Source organism: Neurospora hispaniola (assembly GCF_033458365.1).
Source record: "Neurospora hispaniola strain FGSC 10403 chromosome Unknown B0T23scaffold_1, whole genome shotgun sequence".
Lineage (NCBI taxonomy): Eukaryota > Fungi > Ascomycota > Sordariomycetes > Sordariales > Sordariaceae > Neurospora > Neurospora hispaniola.
The window spans coordinates 3470568-3484871 of NW_026944406.1; the positions used below are offsets into that span (position 1 = coordinate 3470568).

The following is a 14304-nucleotide window of genomic DNA, read 5'->3' on the forward strand; positions in this document are numbered from 1 at the left end:
CTGACAGAAAAAAAGGTTCGTTGTTGATATCTCATAGCCATAGTATCTCGAGATCAAGTGATACCTGGAATATTCCAAGTCTTGTGAATTTCTCGTTCGCATGCTAGCATTGACACCTAGATATGTTTTCCAATCTGTAAGGCGTCCTTGTCGTATGGTCAGCAAGATGTATACAAGGAGGAGCCGGGATTGTGGAAGGCTACCGTACCTCAAGGCCGACATACCCCTTTCCTCCCACTTGAATTCTGTCCTCTTGAAGCCACCTTTTGTGACCAAATCGATGACGGACGCGACCTGTCCCTTTGAATTTTGACCTAATGTGCACCTGAAACACCCCACGCTAGCCTCTTAGGAGATAAGGTCGGCAACGTTCATGGGCATCTCATCAATCTGGGTCGAGTAGTACACTGTATCACCCGTTAGCAAAAGAAGGCGCTGAGGTTAAATTGTCCAGAACTTACACTCGATATCACGCAAGATGCGGACATCCTCGCTAGTAACGAAGTTGATGGCAACACCCTTGCGACCGAATCTACCCGAACGACCGATCCGATGAATGTAGTTTTCACGGTTGCTGGGAAGATCATAGTTGATAACCAAGCTGACCTGCTGAACATCGATACCGCGGGCCCACACATCGGTCGAGATAAGCACTCTGCTATTGCCCTGTCTAAAGTCCTGCATAATGCTGTCTCTCTCCTTCTGAGGCATATCGCCGTGCATGCTGCTGACAGTGAAGTTGGCTTCGCGCATCTTGTCGGTCAACCAGTCGACCTTCCGGCGGGTGTTGCAGAAAATAACGGCTTGTGTAATAGTTAAAGTGTCGTAGAGATCGCAAAGAGTATCGAACTTCCAGTCCTCCTTCTCCACAGCAATGAAGTACTGCTTCAGACCCTCGAGGGTCAACTCGTCACGCTTGACCAGGATACGAACAGGGTCGGTCATGAACTTGGTGGTCATGTCGAGCACATCATAAGGGAGGGTGGCAGAGACGACAACGACTTGTGTGGCAGGCGGAAGATAGCGGTACACATCGTAGATCTGCTCGCGGAAACCCTGGTTGAGGAGCTCATCGGCTTCATCGAGAACCAGCATCTTGATGTGTCTGGTGCGGAGATGACGGCGGCGAATCATGTCGGCAACACGACCAGGAGTGCCAGAGACAATGTGTTGACCATAGTCGAGCTTGCGAATATCCTCTCCAACGTTGGTGCCACCAATGCAAGCATGGCATTGAACGTTCATGTAATCTCCCAAAGCCATCACGACGCTCTGAATCTGGGTCGCAAGTTCGCGGGTCGGGGAAAGGACGAGGGCCTGGGTCTCGCGCACGGCGGTGTCGATGACCTGAAGCATTGAGATCGAGAAAGTGGCTGTTTTACCGGTACCGGACTGGGCCTGGGCGATGGTATCGCGACCCTTGCAGATCTGAACGATGGCGCGGGACTGGACGGCAGAGGGGGACTCATATCCGTAGGCGTAGATACCGCGAAGGAGGCTCTCTGTTTGAAGAACCGGTTAATTTCAGTCCGATCAACAGAGCCACAGCAACCACGAAATACATGCGATGCGACAAGACCTACCCTTCAAGGACATCGACTCGAAAGTCGGATGAACCGTTACCTCCTTGGAGGTGGAGAACTGAATCTTTTCATCGGCCTTGCGATCGATTCCGCCGTCAGCCATGTTGGGCGATTCTGTCGATAAATTGGATATGTTTCTGAGGTGTGTCAGGACCGAGGATGCGATGTTGTGGTTGCGGATATTGACGATGCGGTTCGACCGGAGTGTTGACTTCGTTATTGGAAATTATTTGCACCCGAGACAAAAACAGCCCACTGTACCGAAAGCGCGACAGTGATTGACGATGGATATGCGATGTCGACGTGTGGCGGCACTGGAGTGGAGCTTTCCCGTTGTCAAAAAAAGTTGCCAAGATGACAAGCCCTCAGCTCGGCAGAATGTCGGCCAACCTTATTTAATGGAACGACGGGGGATCTGTAACAGGGCAGTTGGTGGATTGCGCCAAGAAGCTGCCGGGAGTTCTTTGCCTGCCGCGACGTGTTTCCCTGCTGTTCTTTCTGGACTTCGTACACGGAAGCAATTGGTGGCGCCGAAAAAGCACGTTTCAACAACCTCTGTTCTAGAAATCATCCTAGTTTTCCAATTCACAATTCTGCATCCCGACACGACAAGTCCGGCTCTTCTTCGCGCATTTTCACTTCTTATTGAATAGGGGGATCCGCGGGTGTCACATTGGTCAACATGTTGATAGAAGAGCAGAGATACATCCACGAGGATCTCGAACGCCTCGAGCAGGGTATCGCGGACCGTTTGCGCGACGAGCCAAAACAGGCATGTTTCCTCCACGCGAAGTTTCTCCTAGGACCCTCTGTGCTGACACATCCGTAGATTCATGAACGTCTTAATCGTGACCATGAGGTGTCCCAACTCCTCGACCAGATCCAACACCAGTCCCGTGAGCTTCTTCCCCTATACGAGGACAAGTCTGGAGTGCGCTCCAAGGAAATCCTGCAGATTGGCAGTGGTGACCCCTTCGAGGAATTCTACAAACAAGTAGCCAGTATCAAGGAACATCACTCGCGGTACCCAAATGAGCAAGCCGAGAACTCGGAAAACTGGTACCGGCCGCGGAAGCAGGGCGACGATCAGCCATTTTTGGTGGAAAGCATGTTCTCAGGCGAAGAGGCATACGGCCGTTTCTTCGATTTGCACGCCAGCCACGAATCCTACCTCAACCTTCCCAACGTGAAGCGACTCCCGTATATGCAGTATCTTGAAGTTTTTGACAACTTCCAACCCGGTTATGGTGGAGTCAAGCGGGCCGACAAGTTGACCGACCAATATTTCAAGTACCTCGGCGAGTTGATGGAGTATCTGGAATCCTTCATTCGACGTACGCGACCACTCGAAAATCTCGAAAAGCTGTTTGGTGGCTGGGACAAGGAATTCGATTCGGCTTGGGAAAAGGACGAAATTGAAGGTTGGCGCAAGGAGAAGCTGGCGGCCAAGGGCTCTGCGACAGACCGGACTCTGAGCAGCGCTGACGCGGTTTGGTGCGAGGCATGCGAGAAGGAGTTCAAGAACGAAAACGTTTACAAGAACCATCTTTCCGGCAGGAAGCACATTAAGGCCGCTGAGGTGTTGGCGGCGATTCACGGAGAGTCGGCCAATGGTACATCAAACGGCACGGTTGCCCCGCTAGCGCATCGCCTCAAGGAACGGGCGGTCGCTGAGAGGGAGTACCGCATCAAGAAGCTTGCCGGCGCTATGAAGACGGAGCGGGACGACACAAGAGTGAACGTTGAACGTAGGCAGGGCATGACGGAGCGTGAGCGGCAACAAGAGTTGGAGAATCTCTACAACACCACGTTCAGAAGGCAGGCTAAGGAGGCTGAGGAAGACGAGGATGATGGCGGAGATGATAAGATCTACAACCCGCTCAAGCTACCACTGGCTTGGGACGGAAAGCCGATTCCCTTCTGGCTTTACAGGTTGCATGGTCTGGGCCAAGAGTTTCCCTGCGAGATTTGTGGCAACTTTGTCTACCGCGGCCGGCGTGCTTTTGATAAGCACTTCAACGAGACAAATCACATCACCAACCTGAAGCGTCTGGGCATCACAAACACACATCTGTTCCGAGACATCACGTCTATAGAGGAGGCGGTGAGGCTCTGGAACAAGATTCAAGGTGACTCGAGAAAGACCAACGTCGATGAGGGCTCGATCGTGCAGATGGAGGACGCTGAGGGTAATGTCATGCCAGAGAAGGTATATCTTGATCTGCAGAAGCAGGGTCTGCTTTGAGAGGTGTTAGAAGATGGATGAGATAGGTAGAGGATTTTATGCTTGATAAAGATCACAACCGCCCATTGAGCCGATAATATAATACCCAAAAGTTCTTCCGTTCACAATAGAGCTACGAATTCGGACTATTACAAGAATAAATAGACAGTGAGGTTGTTCGACATTTCATCCTGTAAACCAGCAGAGCAGCCAAGGGCTTAGAAAGCTTGGGCCCACTAAGTGGGGTATAGCGAGGTCAAGGGCGTGAAATAATTGGGCAGCCATTCCGGGTACTGCGGCCATGAATAAACAATATCCTGTAAACAAAGACGACAACTTCACTTCTTCACTGTTACCAATTTTTATCACATTACAAACTGGGTTAAATACCACAATCGCCTAATGGGTGCAATCAACGAATGTTCGGTACTTCTTGGCGACTGTCCTGACTGACGCGACACTCGGTTCACATCTAAGTCATCATCGAGCAAATCGTCCACCGGGAAATCCGCAAAAAAAGAAACAAGGTCTTGACCGCAAATGACAACAAACCAAACGTCACGACAACATCACCTATAGAAAACAATTTCACTTCCCTCCCAAGAGGGAAAAACAGAAACGATGTCAACCACCACCCAAATCCAACCCAAACCCATTCCCGCCCTCTACACAGTCTACATCCTCCGCTCCCAGCCCCGACACGCTTCCCTCTACATCGGCTCCACGCCTCACCCACCCCGGCGCCTCTCACAACACAACGGGCTCGCCAAGGGTGGCGCCTATCGCACTTCAAAGATATCCCTTCGGCCATGGAACATGGTCTGTCTGGTCTCCGGTTTTCCGAGCATGATCGCCGCGCTGAAATTTGAGTGGGCGCTGAATAACCCACACAAGTCGCTGCATATCCCTGCCGAAAAAAGAGCCGAGGCAGTGAAGGGATTGGGGAGGAGGAAGACGGGACACCTGAAAAGGCCGAGGAAGAGTTTGGTGGGGGTGATGGAGGCTTTGAGGATGTTGGTGGGCGTGAGGAGCTTTGGGAGGTGGCCTTTGAGGGTGCATTTCTTTGAGGAGGATGTTTGGAGGGTTTGGGAGAGAGGTGGTGGGAAGGGTAAGAGTGGCGGAGGAGGGGTGGGAGACTTGAAGGTAGAGGTGGTTACGGACTTTGGCAGTCCGACAGCGCCACAAGGGGCGGGCGTAGTTGTGGTGGGGGAAGAAGCTGAGAATGACCCGCACGATGACGACGACGGCGACGACGCGCAAGATGAGAACAAACATGGGATCTATGCTTTACCGCTCGATTACGCGCCGATAAAAGAGTACGTAGCCAAGGGTCAGGAGATTTGGGAGTTTGAGAGGCAGGGGAGCTGTGTGGTGTGTAAGGAAGCTATGGTGGCGGGACGGGGGTTATATGCGATCTGCCCGTTGACAAGCTGTGAGGCTGTAGGACACCTTGACTGTTGGAGCCGGTGTCTCCTGAAGCAAGAAACAAGAAGGATGAAGATCGATAGAGGGGATGAGATACTTCCAGTGAAGGGAGAGTGTCCAAAGTGTCACGGCGAGGTTCTTTGGGGAGATATGATGAAGGAGTTGACATTAAGGATCAGGGGGCAGGCGGAGGTGGAGAAGTTGCTGAAGAAGAAGAGGCGACGGGCAGCGAAGGGCAAGGAGAAGGGCAAAGGGAAGGTTGCTGATGAGAAAGGGAACAATGCTGAGGAGAGTAATACAAAAGGGAATCGAAAGGTGAAGACGACGCCTCAGAAGGTCGTGGAGGATAGCGAAGACAGCGAGTTTCTCGATATCGCGTGCCTTCAGTAGGCGAAAGAATCCAGACTTTAGAGAGCTGGCTCTAATTGCTGGCCCAAGCACGATAGTATGCTCTTGTTGATTTATCCTTGATCTCTGGGACTCCAAGTCTCATGCGTGCCGTGACACAATCAAGTTGGTCGACTCAAAGCATCAGGCCAGCCAACAGAAACAGCTAGGGAAACCACAGATGTGATTGGACTCATTGGGAAGAGGCTCGGAGGGTTGAAAGAGAGCCTGTGCCGGTTGCGGTTTCACGTGTCTGCTGAGTCATTCAGATCTGCCCCGCCAACGCAGCGAAATCGCCCCAGTCTGATGGCCTTGGCATTTCTCTTCAACGTCGAGTCTTTTCTAATTGGCGGGCGATGCGACTACTGACGGCCATACCCCTGTCAATATCAGGGCCCTTCTTTCGGTTCAACCGGTGCTTAGATTTCCCGGGTCCATCGAGTCCCTCTTTTCTCTTTCATGGAACATGATGGGATGTGGTCTCCAAGGATTTTATGACTCCGACTGAACCCCGAGTCGGACTGCCACCTGGAACTGCCATGCACATTTGGCCGCTTGCGGTATTCCAATTGTCGCATTGCCCTATGGCTTTCCCCCAGATTCAGGATATTGTAACAACCTGCAGACTCATACATTTGTGATCATTTGAACAGTTGCGATTTTGGGAGGACTGATGATCGCGCGTCTAGTGATTTTCTTTGCTGGCCACGGGCGACCCAATCGATCGAAACTTGCGAGAACCCAAAAACTTCGGACCATTTTTGGTCGTTCAGGTGTGGTGATTCATGTTTCGAAATGCGCGGAGCAGTGGAAAGCACAAGTATTTGTTTCCGGATGCATACAAGCTAACCACCCTCCGCTCTTTTATTCCATTGATTCCTTTCTCATGCTCCAGCCCGATGACAGTGATGTTTCAAAACGAATTATATCTATCCTTCCTCAAACCATACTGTTCGGTCATGCATTAGAGTCCTGATGGCACATTGATGCCCATACCGCAGCTCGGACCTTCACCCCTGCCAATATCTCGACCACTGGAGGGGCGGATCAAGCACAACACAGTTTGCAGGAGTACACTGTGTTTGCGGCGGATGGACAAGACTTGCCCAGTGTGTGAGAAGGAGTACCCCGAACTTTCCAGAGAAAATGGGAGAAAGGAAAACTAAGTTGATTTACGACTCATCGACACCTACCTAGGGTAGGTGTACGGTTGATATGTTGGCACATTTGAGTTTCCCGTCAATGAAGAACGCACCTCCCCGGCCAGTCTACGCAGGAACAAAAGATAGAAGGCGAAAAGGCTGTCGATATTGACCTCAGCCGCACGTACTTCAACATAGGAAGCGCGCGCACTTTCTCTCGATTGGTACGAGGTTGGTTGTAGTAGATGGTTTGATGTATCAGGTGCGACTTTGTTTCGTTATTCAAGAGGAGTCGATCCATCGATGATGACATTGAAAATCGAAGATACAGAGGTACGGAACTTGACCTAGAAGGGTCTAGTGGAGATCCACCAGATGCCGGAGGACCGCGACTGAACTCGAAGGGCGGGCGGCATCATGTCTGGCGTCGCTGCTACCATGACCGCGCTGCAGAGTTGCGCCCTCCCCATTTCGTCCCGACAGCTACCGCAACGCCGCTTGCCTTTGGTCCTTGTTGGATTTGAACGTCTTCCGTGTCCCGCAGCCCGTCAAACCAGCCTCAACCTGTACAAGTGGAATGGGCCCACTATGTAGTAACATGCCCCTGCCCTCTTTCTGATAACCCAATTCCCATCTACACACACTACACAACCCTCAAAAACTGTATACCTCTACACCACTTTCAGATCTGGGACTGGGGAGCTACTACTATCAATCAGTTCACTGGTCTTGGGCGTCCACACACCTCATCCTCACACCACATTTTATCGATTCACCATTCACATCGTCCCGTGCTGTCCAGGTCCCGGTCATTCTTCCACCTTCACTTCCACTTCTTGCTCCCTTCCGGTCTCCGCCTGGTCCTGGCCTCCATCTCCATCTCCATTTCTCTCTCTTTCTCTCCGTCCAGTCTGCACTCCCGTTTTCAACGCCATAACAATTTTGGAACAATCTGCCAGGCTTTCTGCTCGGCCAACCCTTCCGCCTTTCCGGGTCAATCCACTCATTCTCACAATCACCAACCGGCAGCCTCACTACGAACGCGTCCAGTTGTCCAACCCCGTACTGCAACCTTGATTAGTTCAGACGACAAACCCCCAGGTGGTCACCGACGGATCCCGGACCACATTGCCTTTTCCAGCTACAAATCAGGCTGCTTCTGCTGTCATTCACGGTATCTACACACGGAGTGTCTGTACAAACAGCCAACCCTAACACGGTAGACCGAGGTAGTGGAGGAACTCGGACGAGGTTCGATCTGCATTTCCTTTCTGCGACACATACACGCACGAACGATATACCTACCCTTTTAGTCGCCTTCTGGCCCTCAATTTTCAGCTTCTCAAGGCTCGCTCCCTGGGAAACATACGCTCAACCTGTCCGCCACAGTTCTTCGTCTGCGCAAACCCTGCACTTACTAAAAGCAGCAGCGCAGAACCGGATACCGCATCCCCAATTTACGCACAACTCCCTGTAGCGCCATATCATTTCGCGGTCCTGCGCTGTCGACGGTTCTTCCCCAAACCAGCCCTCAGCCTTGTATCCTACGATGCGTCCGATATTTCGATAAGACAGAGACCTCCGATTTCGTACACACCAATACGTTACAGCTGCGTCTCGACCCACCCACCACCGATCTTCGCCTGTGTGATTATCAATTCGCCCTCCAAAGATAGCCTCCACTCGCCATGGTGTCCACCCCGTCTGGAGGCGGGTCTGTTGCTGTGGCGGCTGCCGGAACGTCGAGCAACAATGCAAGCGCGCGAGCCTCCCCTACCGTTACCTCCCATTCCAGCAACGGCAAGTCCAAGACAGCGCCAGTCAACTCGAACGGCTACCATCCTCCGAAATCCCAGATCCCGCTGAGCTTCATGAAGAGCGAACCTCTCGATTTGAATTCGGTGGAGCGACGCGGCCAGCCTACCGCGTGCAAGGAACCTTCAAAGAAGAAGAACCGACCTCACGGTCTTGAAGAGGCACCATCCTATTGCCCAACTGAGGAGGAGTGGAAAGAGCCTTTCGAGTACATTCGCAAAATCACACCAGAGGCCAGCAAATTTGGTATCTGCAAAATAATCCCGCCCGAGTCATGGAACCCCGATTTTGCAATTGACACCGAGGTACGCTCGCTCGCCCGTCAACAGCCGTGATGCTATTTGCAACTACGCACTCTTTCAGAGCACAGATTCTACGGATGGGCTTGCTGACCTATGCTACTGCAGAGATTCCACTTTCGTACCCGCAAGCAAGAACTTAACTCGATTGAAGGCAGTTCGCGCGCCAATATCAACTATATCGACGCCCTTCAAAAATTTCACAGACAACATGGGAACAACCTCACGCGGCTCCCGTACGTTGACAAAAAGCCGCTCGACTTATTTCGCTTAAAGAAAGCCGTTGAAGCTAGGGGAGGGTTCGACAAGGTGTGCAAGCTGAAAAAATGGGCGGAAATCGGACGTGATCTGGGCTACAGCGGGAAGATCATGTCATCTCTTTCGACATCACTGAAAAATTCGTATCAAAAATGGCTTTGTCCGTACGAAGACTATCTGCGAGTCGCAAAGCCTGGCGTTCATCAGCAACTCGAGCTGGAATACGGTGGGCCTCTCACACCCAGCCCAGCCCCGAGCCCAATGAAGCGATCAAATGCCCAGACCCCCTCAGACCTTCGCGGCGAATCTCCATCTCGGCACCCCACGGAGACAGCAGTAAACGGGCACGCCAAGGATTCTGATCGGGACGTCACAATGACAGACGCCCCATCGATACCAGCGCCACCGGTCAAAAGTGGCTTCACAGCCATCAACACTGGAGGTTTCACGGCGATCAATTCCGGGTTCACGAGTATAAACCGTCCGCTGGCCCCTGCATCAGAAGCCATCACCCCGCTGTCTTCTGCCAAGAATACCCCGGAAGTTCGACCATCAGCAGCTGGCTCGTCTTCACTGAAGCGGCAACTAAGCTTCGATAGTACGTCAGATTCCGCCAAAAAGGAAAGCTCGGTGGACAAGGACGATGGAGAAGCAGGCAGTCGTCGTAGCAAGAGGCTGAAGAAGGGTAGGTCATGTCATTCCCCCCACCTTCAGGCATATCAAGGTTCGCGGGCCGAGGCATGTGGTGCTGCACAGTCTTATCGTCTTCGAAGCAAGAACATCGTCTCATCTCGTTTAGAATCTGTGCTCCGAGTTCAGGACACTTCCTGGTTTACATACGCTAACCTGACCTCTATGACAGATTCGGTACCAACAGTGGCTGGTTCACATATGTCGCTCTTTCGTCCTTCTGCACCCAGAATTCCAAGAGAGGACTCGAGTTCGGGAGAGGTAGGTTTGGCATGAATGTTTAGATGGGGACCCCTACTGACACTGTGGTAGAATTGCGAGCAATGTGGCAAGGGGAGTGAGGAGGGCTCATGCATGCTGGTTTGCGAATCCTGCGATAACCACTACCATGGCTCGTGCCTGGATCCTCCTCTCAAGACCAAACCAGAGAATGAATGGAACTGCCCGAGATGTCTCGTCGGAGACGGCCAGTTTGGCTTCGAAGAGGGCGGCCTCTATTCGCTCAAGCAGTTCCAAGAGAAGGCTGCCGACTTCAAGCAAGGCTACTTCGAAAACAAGATGCCTTTCGATGCGGTTCTCAATTGTCATCGTCCGGTTACCGAAGACGATGTTGAGCGTGAGTTCTGGCGCTTGGTCGCAGATCTGGAGGAGACCGTCGAAGTCGAATATGGCGCAGATATCCATTGCACGACACATGGCTCTGGATTTCCGACCGTGGAAAAGAATCCCAACAATCCCTACTCAACGGATCCATGGAATCTCAACCTGCTGCCTCTTCACCCAGAAAGTCTCTTCAGGTACATCAAGACTGACATCTCCGGCATGACGGTACCGTGGGTATATGTGGGCATGATTTTCTCTACCTTTTGTTGGCACAACGAAGATCACTATGCGTACTCTGCCAACTACCAGCACTTTGGCGCAACGAAGACCTGGTATGGCATCCCCGGCGAGGATGCTGAGAAGTTTGAAGCTGCGATGCGTGAAGCGGTTCCGGAGCTGTTTGAGACGCAACCGGATCTCCTATTCCAGTTGGTCACTTTGCTCACGCCTGAACAACTCAAAAAGGCAGGCGTGCGTGTATATGCACTGGATCAACGGGCCGGTCAGTTTGTTATCACCTTCCCACAGGCCTACCACGCGGGCTTCAACCATGGCTTTAACTTCAACGAAGCCGTCAATTTCGCCCCTAGTGACTGGGAGCCATTCGGCCTTGCTGGAGTGGAACGACTTCAGACATTCCGACGGCAACCATGCTTTTCTCATGACGAGCTGTTGTGGGCCGCGGCAGATGGAATTACGGGTGCCGGGTTAACGATCCAAACAGCGAAATGGCTCGCCCCTGCTCTCGATCGGATCCATCAGCGAGAGATGGCGCAGCGTAGAGAGTTCATCGGTAAGCATGACTTTATCGCCACGCATCTCGACGCAAAGCATCCGTCTCCGCACCATCTCTGCGTTTTTAACGGAGAAACGAACGAGAAGTGCCCGATCCAGTTTGCCATCAATGATGTGGACGTGCCTGAAGACGAGTATGCATGTTTCTACTGCAAGGCGTACACCTACCTATCCCGGTTTGTATGCCTGAAGACGGGCATGGTACTATGCTTACTACATGCTGGAAGCCACAAATGCTGCGATGCTCAGGAATCAGACCGCTTTTTAGGCAAAGAACACGCTCTTTATTACCGGAAATCGGATGAGGTCATGGCATCTACCCTCAAACGGGTGACCGACAAGGCCAGTGTGCCGGAGACATGGGAGGAGAAATATCAAAGACTCCTTGACGACGAAGCGAAACCGTCACTCAAGGCGCTACGCAATTTGCTAAGCGAAGGCGAGAAGATTCCCTACGAGTTGCCATCGCTTTCCACTCTCAAACTTTTCGTCGATCGCTGTAACCACTGGGTAGAAGAGGCGACTAATTACACTATCCGCAAACAGCAGAATCGCCGAAAAAGCGAAAAGGCTTGGCCAGTCGGCGTCCGAAAATCCGTCGGAAACGCTGAACACGATCAAAAGGAGCGAGAAATGCGCAACGTTGCCAACATTCATCGCCTCCTCGACGAAGCGGAGATGATTGGGTTCGAATGCCCTGAGATTCAACAACTACGGGAGCGAGCCGAGGCGATCAAAGCGTTCCAGGAGACTGCAAACAAGATGTTGGACCTCCCACGAGACCTTCAACCAATCGGTTCAATCGAAGAGCTCCTTGAGGAAGGCCAGAATTTCAACGTCGATATTCCCGAGGTAGAAAAGCTCTACAGCGCGCTGGAGCGACTCAGATGGGACGAAAAGGCCCGGGAAAGTCGATCCAAGTTCATGACCCTTGATGAGGCGCAAGAGTTGGTAGACGAGGGAAAGCGCCTCGGTATCCAAATATACGAGGATAACATCAAATACTTGGAGGAAAAACTTGAAAAGGGTCGAGAATGGGAAAAGAAGGCCAGGGAGTTGATCAACGCCGATGTTGTGAACTACTCGCAACTTGACTCCTTGTCGGTACAAGCACAACACGCCAACCTGCCAATCTCCAAGGGGACGCTGGATATGGTCGACGCGATATTATACAAACAACGTGAGGCTCAACGCCAGATCATCGACCTGAATAAGCGCTCCGCGGATCCAGATTATACCCAAAGACCCAAGTATAATGAGGTTGCTGAGGTGATGAGGAAGGTCGAAGAACTCCAGGCCAAGCCTCCCGGCACGCTTGACCTTGAAAAGGAACAAAAGCGCCACGAAGACTGGATGCGTAAGGGGAAGAAGCTTTTTGGCAAGAGTAATGCCCCATTGCACATTCTCAAGAGCCACATGGACTACGTCCTCGACCGAAATAAGTGGTGTTTCAACACTGTCGAGGACACGCCAAGATCGCCTGCTGAGCCAGCATCCAGGGAGCCCAGTGTGGATGGAGAACATGACTCCTCGGACAACGAAGATGAAAATGGCTCGAGGCAAGTGTTTTGCATCTGCCGCCGTGTGGAAGCGGGTATGATGATCGAGTGCGAGCAGTGCCATGAATGGTATCATGGCAAGTGTTTGAAGATTGCCCGTGGTAAAGTGAAGGAGGACGACAAGTACACCTGCCCGATCTGCGACTGGCGAGTCAAGATCCCTCGGGACGCATCGCGGCCCAAGCTGGAAGATTTGATCGCTTGGTACGAAGAGATACCAAACCTTCCGTTCCGGCCGGAAGAGGAGGGAGTCTTGAAAGATATCATCGACATGGCCGAGCGTTTCCGCAAACACATTTCGCCTCTATGCTCTGGTTTTTCGACCGCTGCCGATGCAGAGAACCAACGTTTCTACCTCCGGAAAATCGAGGGTGCTGAAATATTGCTGGCATACGAGACCAATTATCTGCGACAGGAATTGCACAAGTGGAATCCCGTTGCGCCCGAGCCGCCCCCGATTCTGGAGCAGTCTAAGAGTACTCGCAAACCCCGGCCCACAAAGCTCCAAAAGTTGCTACAACAACATGGTGTGCAAGATCCGGACGACTTGCCTGAAGATGTTCGAGGAAGAGCGAACAGCCTTAAGCGTAAAGCTCAAAACGCTGAGACCCATGCTGTGGGCTTGGGTACAGGTCCCGGCATGCACCCATATGGCCCCGGTCACACTTACTTCTCGCGGCAGTCATCAGCTCAACCCCAAACGCCGGGCTTGCCAATGACCAACAGCTCTCATGCTCACCCCTCGCGTGGGCCAGACTCAGTGTCACCCTCCAACACCTTGAATGGGCGTACGGGCTCTCTATCCCATCATTCGCCCCTTCACCATTCGCGCTACTTCAACGGAGACAACAGCACATCCGGCCAGGCACTCAGCATCGAAGACCGGATTCTCCGTGACCATCACGATAACGATGACCATGCGGACGCTAATAGAGCCAAATTTCGTGATTCCATTTGGGGCAGCGCCAGTTCCGCAACTAAGAGGTCTTCGGCGTCCGCCCTGGTGACGGAGAACGATCCAATGGGCATCGGCCCGCCTGCTGATGAAGGCGTGGCGGACAATCACATGTTCATTGACCTTGTGCACGATGACGACGAAGAAGACGAGAGGAGAGGAGCGGCGGCGGCGGCGTCGGCCGACCTGGTGGCTGACCACCACCACCGCCATGAAATGGAGACGGATCACGATCACCTGTTGGAGGTGTAGGATCCGATCTGGCATGGCTGATTGTTTGTGGATCCGTTTCTCGTTCTCTTTGGCGGTCTTCTATGTTTCTACCATTGTGTTCTAGGGAATCGCTAAGCGGTGGTCGACGTTGTGAACCACACTACACTTTTGTGGTCGCAAAGATGTACGTTCTTCACTGGGGGCTTGGTCAATCTGTTTTGGGTTGCGTCGCGCCCCTCAAATGTTTTAGTTGGCGGTGTGAAGGTGTTTTAGAAGGTGTTTAAAAGAGCAATGGTCAAGGTGTATTCTTTCTCATAGTCACGCTTGGTCCGGTTGGTCCGGTTGGTTGGTTTGGT

The 14304-nt window shown here is 52.3% G+C and overlaps 4 protein-coding genes across 4 annotated transcripts; 3 read left to right on the forward strand and 1 right to left on the reverse strand.

Moving 5' to 3' along the window:
- Positions 1-24: 24 nt before the first annotated feature.
- B0T23DRAFT_21067 (putative translation initiation factor eIF-4A) lies at positions 25-1929 on the reverse strand. The gene is made up of 4 exons (XM_062833547.1): positions 1584-1929; positions 462-1502; positions 209-407; positions 25-146 (listed from the first exon to the last, which is right to left on the reverse strand). Exons 1-3 carry the CDS (start codon positions 1684-1686, stop codon positions 349-351), a joined length of 1203 nt encoding a protein of 400 aa, XP_062697228.1. The 5' UTR covers positions 1687-1929; the 3' UTR covers positions 25-146; positions 209-348.
- A 173-nt stretch (positions 1930-2102) lies between these two features.
- B0T23DRAFT_370229 (uncharacterized protein) lies at positions 2103-3952 on the forward strand. The gene is made up of 2 exons (XM_062836582.1): positions 2103-2355; positions 2413-3952. Exons 1-2 carry the CDS (start codon positions 2266-2268, stop codon positions 3826-3828), a joined length of 1506 nt encoding a protein of 501 aa, XP_062697229.1. The 5' UTR covers positions 2103-2265; the 3' UTR covers positions 3829-3952.
- A 185-nt stretch (positions 3953-4137) lies between these two features.
- On the forward strand, positions 4138-5798 carry B0T23DRAFT_370231 (uncharacterized protein). The gene has a single exon (XM_062836583.1). It carries the CDS (start codon positions 4429-4431, stop codon positions 5620-5622), a length of 1194 nt encoding a protein of 397 aa, XP_062697230.1. The 5' UTR covers positions 4138-4428; the 3' UTR covers positions 5623-5798.
- Positions 5799-8217: 2419 nt separating this feature from the next.
- Positions 8218-14170, forward strand: B0T23DRAFT_21102 (PLU-1-like protein-domain-containing protein). Its single transcript, XM_062833550.1, has 4 exons — positions 8218-8881; positions 8984-9818; positions 9996-10084; positions 10136-14170. The coding sequence occupies exons 1-4, from the start codon at positions 8450-8452 to the stop codon at positions 13985-13987; spliced, it is 5208 nt and encodes a 1735-aa protein (XP_062697231.1). The 5' UTR covers positions 8218-8449; the 3' UTR covers positions 13988-14170.
- Positions 14171-14304: the final 134 nt, after the last annotated feature.

Coding starts and splice junctions, on each gene's coding strand:
- B0T23DRAFT_21067 (XM_062833547.1), bottom strand. CDS start 1,686: ATGGCTGACGGCGGAATCGATCGCAAGGCCGATGAAAAGATTCAGTTC. Junction 1,503..1,583: donor CGAGTCGATGTCCTTGAAGG/GTAGGTCTTGTC, acceptor TTCTTCAAACAG/AGAGCCTCCTTCGCGGTATC. Junction 408..461: donor CATCTTGCGTGATATCGAGT/GTAAGTTCTGGA, acceptor CGGGTGATACAG/TGTACTACTCGACCCAGATT.
- B0T23DRAFT_370229 (XM_062836582.1), top strand. CDS start 2,266: ATGTTGATAGAAGAGCAGAGATACATCCACGAGGATCTCGAACGCCTC. Junction 2,356..2,412: donor TGCGCGACGAGCCAAAACAG/GCATGTTTCCTC, acceptor ACACATCCGTAG/ATTCATGAACGTCTTAATCG.
- B0T23DRAFT_370231 (XM_062836583.1), top strand. CDS start 4,429: ATGTCAACCACCACCCAAATCCAACCCAAACCCATTCCCGCCCTCTAC.
- B0T23DRAFT_21102 (XM_062833550.1), top strand. CDS start 8,450: ATGGTGTCCACCCCGTCTGGAGGCGGGTCTGTTGCTGTGGCGGCTGCC. Junction 8,882..8,983: donor ATTTTGCAATTGACACCGAG/GTACGCTCGCTC, acceptor ATGCTACTGCAG/AGATTCCACTTTCGTACCCG. Junction 10,085..10,135: donor AGGACTCGAGTTCGGGAGAG/GTAGGTTTGGCA, acceptor ACACTGTGGTAG/AATTGCGAGCAATGTGGCAA.